Source organism: Lates calcarifer, linkage group LG5, assembly GCF_001640805.2.
Source record: "Lates calcarifer isolate ASB-BC8 linkage group LG5, TLL_Latcal_v3, whole genome shotgun sequence".
In the NCBI taxonomy this organism is placed as follows: Eukaryota; Metazoa; Chordata; class Actinopteri; family Centropomidae; genus Lates; species Lates calcarifer.
This window is the reverse complement of record NC_066837.1, coordinates 12,951,930-12,960,690: the sequence shown is the minus strand read 5'-3', so window position 1 is coordinate 12,960,690 and position 8,761 is coordinate 12,951,930. Positions and strand designations below refer to the sequence as shown.

General features: G+C 41.0%; 2 protein-coding genes across 2 annotated transcripts; one reads left to right on the top strand and one right to left on the bottom strand.

Moving 5' to 3' along the window:
- The first annotated feature begins 664 nt into the window (after positions 1–664).
- On the top strand, positions 665–6,734 carry LOC108896474 (coiled-coil domain-containing protein 149). Its single transcript, XM_051070597.1, is given in 14 exon segments — positions 665–900; positions 1,614–1,775; positions 1,910–1,948; positions 2,284–2,391; positions 2,642–2,758; positions 2,975–3,147; positions 3,336–3,408; positions 3,519–3,603; positions 3,728–3,875; positions 4,006–4,082; positions 4,197–4,232; positions 4,419–4,462; positions 4,464–4,476; positions 4,565–6,734. Coding segments are annotated over 14 exon segments (1,512 nt in total). The 5' UTR covers positions 665–846; the 3' UTR covers positions 4,948–6,734.
- On the bottom strand, positions 6,257–8,657 carry LOC108896504 (superoxide dismutase 3). Its single transcript, XM_018695661.2, has 2 exons — positions 8,448–8,657; positions 6,257–7,780 (listed from the first exon to the last, which is right to left on the bottom strand). The coding sequence occupies exons 1-2, from the start codon at positions 8,468–8,470 to the stop codon at positions 7,132–7,134; spliced, it is 672 nt and encodes a 223-aa protein (XP_018551177.1). The 5' UTR covers positions 8,471–8,657; the 3' UTR covers positions 6,257–7,131.
- Positions 8,658–8,761: the final 104 nt, after the last annotated feature.

The window sequence follows — 8,761 nt, the reverse complement described above, 5'->3', positions numbered from 1 at the left end:
TTGGATCTTTAACCTGGAAAAATACGTGTCGAGTGGCTATTGTGAAATCACTGATCAAACCAGTTCATATTTGCAGTTCCATGAATTTATTAAAGATCTGGTTTGAGCATGACAGTCTTTTAAGGTACAATAACAGATCAGCTAGACTTCTTAAACATTAAATTCTTTTTTAAATGTATTGTAATTATCTGGTATTTCAGTGCAGTGAGAGCACAGGTACATTTCATTTAAGTGGTTTATGACATCAAGAAATCAAAAAGTTTTTACTGTATTATTTTTATTTTATTGAACATGTAACAGCGACAACAAAGAAAGCAGGTGCAGAGACATCACACATATCAGTATCATAATGGACGAGAATGTAATATAGAGTATTACATAAAATACATATATTCAAACCTTCTGTTTTAGTGTCACTTCGTTTGTATGTAGGCTATTTCAGATACTGAGAACGATGGTCTCTGAGTCTGAGTATGTTGACTAATGAATAAACTGGCATCTGCCAAAAAAAAAAAAAAAAAAACCTAGACGACGAATTCAAGATCTTCTTCTGGTTTGAGATTATCCCAGTAAGATATAACACACGAGACAACGTCTTTGGAATAAAGCGCGATTGCTGTTCCTAGTTTTTCCGAGGGTCTCCAAATGCGCCTCGACGCCTGTCTGACGTCGAGACGGACGGAAGTGATGCAGGTCGCGTTCCTCGATTAGTAAATCCGTTTTGATGCAAAATGTCTCTGAACGCAACACAACCAACACGGTGATGTGACCTGAAACTCACCTCGCGTCATTTTAAACCTGTTCTAAGTTCTTTTTTTTTTTTTTTTTGCGGCGGCATTTAGGGAGATGATGGATCCGTCCAGGAGGAGCGAGAGTGACTGGCAGGGGCTGGTCAATGAGGTGAGACCGGAGAGACGCAGAGAGGAGAGACGGAGTAAAAGAGCGTCAAAAAAAATACGCTCACTAACCTCCTCTAATGTTAGCAGAAATGTCCTGTACGACGAGCCATCACATTAACAGCAACTATGTGTCGTTTTTGCTCCTTTTAAATTCAACGTGTCACCTCTTGTTTGGGGCCACAGATAGTGTAAATATCCAGATCCAGATCAAACTGAACAAACAGGATTATATCTCAGCTGCTTTGGTTTCTCTCACTCTGCAGGCAGCGTACACGAGGAAGTAGAGCATTTTTCTCTTCTTCCTTGTACCTGCAGAGAGTAAAATAACACGCACCACACTGCAGGTGTATTGACTCTTCACTGGTTGCTACAGATAATCAGCAATAATCAATACTTTTACATGTCTGTTGTGGAAAGTAGCTAAGTATATTTCCTGGAATCCTGTAGTGAGTTGTAGTTGTAGCTCAAGGTATTTGACATTTTGTGCCACTTTATGTGTCTGCTTCACTACATTTCACAAAGATACACTGTGCTTTTTACTCCCATACATTTAATTCATCTTCAGCTTTTTTGATAATCAATCGCTTTGACTCATTCTTTTGTTAAAGAAAGAATGCTAAAACTCTATAACTCTCATCTGTGAAAGTAAAACTGCATTCAGCTAATCGATTGATCAAGATCACTCCAAACGAAAACGTTTGTTCCTTCATGTAGTTCCTAATTTGCAAGCGGAAGCTGGAAAGCAAGAAAGAGGCTCTTCTGATTCTGTCCAAAGAGTTGGACACCTGCCAGCAGGAGAGGGATCAGTACAAGCTGATGGCAAACCAGCTCCGCGAGCGGCACCAAGGACTCAAGAAGAAGTACAGAGAACTCATTGTAAGACATCTCTGTGTGCTCAACTGGTGCAGACGCATCAGATTTATAACAGGCAGCAAAATGGAGAATAAAATATGTCCTTGTCCATTGTCCACTATGACAACAACAATTTCTTTTGTTTCTGTAACTAATAGGACGGAGATCTCTCTCTGCCCCCTGAGAAAAGAAATCAAGTAAGTGATTTTAACCTAATGTTATTCTTTGTTCATTACTGTCTAACATAAATACATACTGCGGTACTTCACACAATACTGCAGACATTCAGTGAAGTCAATAACGTGTGTACTGTGTGGCTGGTCTTTATTTTTTATACTGAAACAAACCAAGGAGACAGTTTTGATGAGTTCAGCTGTTTCTGGGTGGAGAACCTTTGTTTTGTGCACAGTTCAGTAACACAAACCATATTTATCACTGCCTGCGGGCGAGGAACACTTCCTGCCAGATGCCGACTCTGTCGTTCCATCAGGGCAAGCGCATTTTCATCTAACGGCGTTCATGTCCTCTTCAGGTGAATTTAGCCCAGCTGCTGAGAGACTCCAGAGAAAAAAGCAATCAACTTTCTGAGGAGGTGAAGGAGCTGAAACAACGACTGGTGGAAGCGCAAGGTGATAACAAGGTAGCAGGTCGTAATTTCTACCATACTCTACATACAAATTAGTTAATGCTGCATGTCCTGTATCTTTTTTCTTCCTTAATGCGTCTCCACGGTATCCAGTATTTGCTGCTTAAGAATCAGTTTCATCTGATATTAGTTGATATAAATGCAAAAATAAAAAGAAGAGGAAATAAATCAGAATCATATGGTGTTGTGTGAGCTCTGCAAAGAAAAGATGGAAAATTTGACCGATCACCTTCTGTTCCTGCAGCTCCTACGAATGACCATCACCAAACAGAGGCTGGGAGACGAGGAGGTTGGCGCTCGACACTTTCCTGCACATGAGCGAGAGGATCTGGTCAAACAGCTAGAAAGAGCCAGAGAACAGGTGACGACTTTTGTTTTTAATCGCGATGACTCACCAAGTAAATTTGTGCACATGATCGATTAGGCTGAGATATAATGATGATAATGGACGAGTGTGTCAAAAGTTTGTGTAAAGGAGCAAAGTTTCCTGGAGGGGGAGAATGAGAGCAAATACAGATGTGAGCAAATGAAATATTAAACCTGTAAAGAAAGCGGTGAATGTTTTGTGCCGCTGTAGAACGAGGTGCTGGAGCACAGCGTGAAGTCGCTCACAGACGAGCTTCAGGATGTTCGTGCCGAGCGAGACGTGTTTCAGCAGAAGGCTCATCGTCTCAACGTGGAGATGAACCACATCGTGGGCAATGACGAGATCCGGATTCTGGACATAGATGCACTCTGCATGGAGAATAGGTTTGTTACTCTTTTTGCTGAACATATCACCGCTGGTTAAAATACTGTCCCACTGCTGCTTGACTAGTTCACTGAAATAATGTGTATATTTGGATTTTACTGAATCAGAATCTTTACTATTGTGAACAGACCTGATGGGGGCTTAATGATTTCCGAATGACTGTTTTGAATGGAAATCTTTCCTCCAGGTATTTGCATGAGCGCCTCAGTCAACTTCAGGAGGAGGTCAACTTGCTCAAAACAAATCTGATGAAGTACAAGGTAGCTACATTTTTAAAATGTTAAAGAATGTGGGAAGGACAAGTTTTTTTCTCTCTCTCTCTAAGAAACAGAAACCTCTTGTGCTCATTAATGCCTTTCACTGACTTCAGAGTGCGCTGGAGTGCAGGAAAAACTCTAAAATCAGCGGTAAAGCAAACAGCAGTGCTCTGACAGGGGTGCTCTCTGCTAAACAAGGTCAGAAGGATCTTATTTCTTAAAACCCTCTCACTTCCGAAGAAATCTGTTTTTCTTTTACTCTGACATTGAAGGTAGTAATTAGTGTGTACCTAAACTGTGACTGATGTGTGTGTTTGTGCAGTGAAGGAACTGTTGCTCTCTGAAGAAAACGGCTGCAGTTTGCCGGTGACTCCTCAGTCCATCTCAGACCTCAAGTCTCTGGCCACAGCTCTGCTGGAAACCATCCACGAGAAGAACATGGTGATCCAGCACCAACGGCAAATCAACAAGTACTGAAGCAACTTATTCTCAGCGCTCACGCTTTTTTCCTTTTAGGTCCTAATTCATATAGAGCAATAACTTGGATTCTGGGCAGAGCTCATGCATTTACTGGGTTTTAAGTCTTTCTGTCTTTCTTAGGATTCTTGGCAATCGAGTAGCAGAGCTGGAGAAGAAGCTAAAAACACTAGAGATGTCTGGATTATGGAGTCTGCCAGGTGGATATAAGTATCTTGATATATTGAAACAAACATATATATACATATTCTGCACAATAATTTACCTCTCTTATAATTTTCTTTGTCCTTCTGCTTCTTGCTACCTACCTGAAGGCCTGACTTATAATGTGTCTCTGGGAATTTGTGGTAGTATGTTATTCTTTTAACTACTTTTTAACCTCTGGAATTCATCCTCCTCCATCACTCCTCATCTGCCCACATTCATTTTACTCATCTGTATCCAATTCAGCAGTTTTTAGTGGTAGTGTATAGATGATTGCATTTTTTTAAACACTTTTACTGGAGCTTACTTTGAGTAATGTTTTGTCATAACAGGAGGAAGAGACACCATCTTCCTGAACACTCAGCAGACTGAGTCACCCTGGACATGAAGGTGAATATTCAGTGTACCTCTATTAGTCTTCAGCTGTCTATACTGAACCTATATTTTTTGAATGTTATTCTTCTGTCTATTCTTACAGTTGACAGGGGGTCTGAAAATAAACCTGTCGAGCACCACAGCTCTGCAGAAGTTCAAAAACAAGATATCGAGACATTAGTCGCATCAGATTTTCAGGAAGAGGCACCGCCGGCGCAACCCAGCGAGGTGAAGTCCCAGCAGGACCCTTCACACCTGTCAGATGACGAGGAGCCAGCCAGCCCTCAGACGGAAACACCAAACAATCACACGCAGATCACAGTGAATTTAACTGCTTTAACGGAGGAGGAGGAGGAGCGGCTGAGCGATTCCCCTCTCGCTGTGACAGATGTGAACACACCCGATTCATCAGACCCTCACCACTCAGAGATAACTGTAGACGACTCAGACCTTACAGGTAAGAGGAGGAGGAGGAGGAGGGGATGAGTCAGATGAATGCACTGAAGGGCCTGAAACTGAGCGCATTATTACAGAGGAAGACATTCACATCCCTGCGTCCACCACTGTCTCTACTGCCGCTGCTGAGGGACAGCAGGAGGACCTCCAGCTGAGCCAGGAGACACAGCTCTCGGATGAGACAGATGTTTGTGTTGGTCAGGAAGTCTGACGTCTTCCAGGAGCTGCTCGTGTGTTGCAGAGCATCAGGAGAAAGCTGAGGAATGATAATGACAAAAGATGCATTTATAATATAATGATAGTTTATTTTTTATGAATAATGGAAAAATTGTGGAGAGCGACAATTCTGAGCTGCTAGGATGAACAGATGGTGTGTTATTGTGTTGCAGTGGCCACTGCATGAAACTTCAGTTCTGATTACAGACACCTGACATTTGTTTCTTACTGGAATATGTAAAAATGAGTTAATGAGACATTAATGATATCATCATTAATATACCCCCGTCTCAGAGTCATAGAAATGGCCCATAACAAACTTAAAAGAATCTGTGTGACTGATTATTTGACTTTTGCTTTCATGTCGTGTATTTCCACTTTTTAACCTGATTAATTATTCCTCATAATGAACATCTCATTTTAAAATCCTGGGCATTAATATGCTGCTGTAACAGCCTGAACTCTTTTCCACAGGCAGAGAATTAGTGAAGTTGGGCAGTATTTTGTCTGATTCACAGACTGTGTTACAATTTATCCAAAAAGTTGCTGGTCTGAGGTCAGAGCTCAGTGAAAGCCAGTCAGGTTCTTCCACACCAAACTCCTAAAGCCATTTCTTTGTGGACCTCACTTTGTACTCAGCAGCATTGTTATGTTGAAACGGGCAAAAAAAGGGTGCTCCCAAACTGTTGGGAGCTGTACACACTGTATCAGAGGTGAAGAGTGAAGAGAATTGGTGAAGTAGCAAATAAGGGCTATGGAATGTTGCTGATTATGTTTTAAAAGGGATAAGGATTTAGATTTGTGTTCGGTCATTTACTTGAGAAAACTCTTGCTCTGATTCAAAAGCTAAAAGAGAACGTCATTTGCGTTATTTTTCTGCTTGTAACTGTCCAGTAAGACACTGATTCAGGTTTTGTTTCACATGAGATGGACACACAAGATGGACAAAATCCAATCACTGCTGTAAGTTGACCACCAACAGCAAGCAATGGTGTTGCTTTAAAATCAAATGTTTGTCAGAAACATTCTCCTTTATCACTCTACCTCGGTCTGTGCTGCCCCCACTCCCATTGATTTTAAATCAGCTTACCATATGTTATTAATCACTGTCAACAAACAGAAATGCAGGAGCTGAGCAGCAGTTTTATTTTGTTTCCTCAAACATAAGAGAAAAAAAACTGCTTTATTTCTTAGTATTCATTTATATTGTGAGACATTACCTCCTTCAGTCCTTGCTGTAGTTGGTTTCTTTAAAACTTAGCATTCTTACACAAGTTTTATTTTCAATTACAAAAGCACAATACTGTCACAGATATATAAAATGCTGCATGACAATGTATTATTGATAACTGCGTTTTCATTTTTTAATCCATGCTTTTATTCCTGACAGATTAATGATTTACATATTCGACACCAAGCAAACAGATCTTCTCACACTCATACTAAAGCCACATCTAGATTACCAGCACCGTGTTTTTGTCGTTAGGGAAAAAAAACAAACTCAGCAGATAGAAATTACATAGAGCCATGTGTGTATTCTGTGAAAGTTGAATGTGTACAAAAACTGGATTTATTTCTGCTAAATAAATCATTTTCAACTACTGGTTCTGGAGAAATGGTATTTTAAGTATACAGTCCAAAAAAAGACAGACTGTGTCCATCAAGATCTAAAATATAGTGACAAAGTGCTTTTTATCATAGTATGTAATGCATAGTATCTTCTTATATAGGTTTTATGTAAGGAGTCTTAACTTTATGATGATCGCCAAAATCAAGGGTACATCCTCTGGGAACCACGAATGCCTGTACCAAATTTCATTGCAATCCAAAATGTATCATATTTATTTTATTTATTTAAATTAGTTGAAGTTGGTCCAGACCAGTTCTTAAGGAAAGTTTCCCCTACATTTGATAAGCTGCTGTTAATTGTGATAGAGTATGAGACACAGAATACAACGAATTCAAAGAACTAATGAATACAAAGGTACAATCTGATTTTCAGTGTGTGGAATCATTTCTTTTCATTCGCCTGTTATGCTGCTTATGATACGTATTCCAGAGATTGGGAGAGGATATTCCAATAATGCAGCAGCCGAGCCTCCGACCTGCATTTCCATGCAGCAGGCTCCCTGCGTCTCCACCGCGCCCTAGGTCGTCTATCTTTTCATGGACCACCACTGCTCTTCCAATGACAGACAGCCCGTCAAACAGCGTTGCATCAGATTCTATCATCGCAGTGATTCTTCCCTGCTGGGACTCAAAGTTCCCAAAGTCCCCCGGGTGGTTTGGATGGTGTACGCCATGTGGATTGTAGTGGCCGCCGGTGGAGTCACATCCCCGGCTCAGGTCTCCGTACTGATGGATGTGGACCGCTCTGAGCTCTGGGTTGCCCTCTCTGGGGAAGCCGCTGAACCGGAGAAGGACTTTGAGTTTTCCATGAGGATAATCCTGTTTAAACAGCACCTGACCGTACACTTTGGGCAGGCCGTCAGGTAGTGAGGTGCTGGGTCTCATTTTGCAGGCTGCATACATAGTGCCATTGTGCTGCGAGACTTCTGGTGGAGCCAAAATGTCACTGTCAGCTGAGACACATTGTTGACAGCCTGCCAGCAGAACCAACAGAGCAGTTCCCAATACACTCATTGACCTGAAAGATATCAAAATTATCAGGACAATGCATCAGATTCATGAGCTTGTCATATGTTTCGCATGAAAAGAGCCATCGAGCAGATGTACAGCGGTGAAGGAAGGATTTGGATCTTTTGGTGAAAGTAGCAACAACACACTATAAAAATGTATGATGAACAAAAAAGTACATCAGTTCCCTTTACTATGCTGAATAACAATTCAAGTAAAGTACTTGTAAAGGACATGAAAAGTCTACTTTAGTACAGTAAAATGTACTTTAATAAATGCACTTTAAAGTAGTTCAGTCAAAAAAGTAGCCTTCAAAATTTCCCCGCAGTTTCAGTATAAAACAGCACAAATGTTGAACTCCACTGCCTAAAACTGTCCTCAGTACTCAAGTGTAATACTTTTCAACTGTGTCACACTGTTGACACAAAGGATAATATAACCCATGTACACTTCACACACCTTTCCCTGTCCATTTAGACATAGTTAAGATGAATGCACACAAGACAATATCGACTATATTGTATACTGAGCCTTAAGAAACAATGGGGCAAATGAAGAGTACAGGCTGATCTTACTAGAAAACATGATGTCGCAGTATTTTACCCTGCAAATAAAGTTAACTGCACAGACCAAACACAGAGACCTCAGACAAGGTAATGTGATCAAAGTTCACTTACCCGTGGAAACGCATGGTCAGCATGGAAACAAAAACGCTCGGAAAAAGTCTTCACTCTTATTAAACCGTGTTTCAGTGTTTATCGTCTGTCGAGACAAGATGCAGCGTGTTTCATAAAAGCCTTGTATAAGCGTGTCAGTAGGCGTAGCTTACTGAGGGTGGAGCGGATCTCTTCAGGACACCGGCGACCACCTCCGCCGAAAGTAACCTAACCCCTAACAGCCTCTAGCATCCAAAAACGGGGAGAGATACTCCTACAGTAATAAAAAAGATTGTAGTAAAAATGAGTTTTGCATTAGCACCACGAAGTCAGTT

Excerpts from the sequence above, each read along its gene's own strand:
- LOC108896504 (XM_018695661.2), bottom strand. The coding sequence starts at position 8,470 with ATGCTGACCATGCGTTTCCACGG. Across the intron at positions 7,781-8,447 it reads CTGACCATGCGTTTCCACGG|GTCAATGAGTGTATTGGGAA; the intron begins GTAAGTGAACTT and ends GATATCTTTCAG.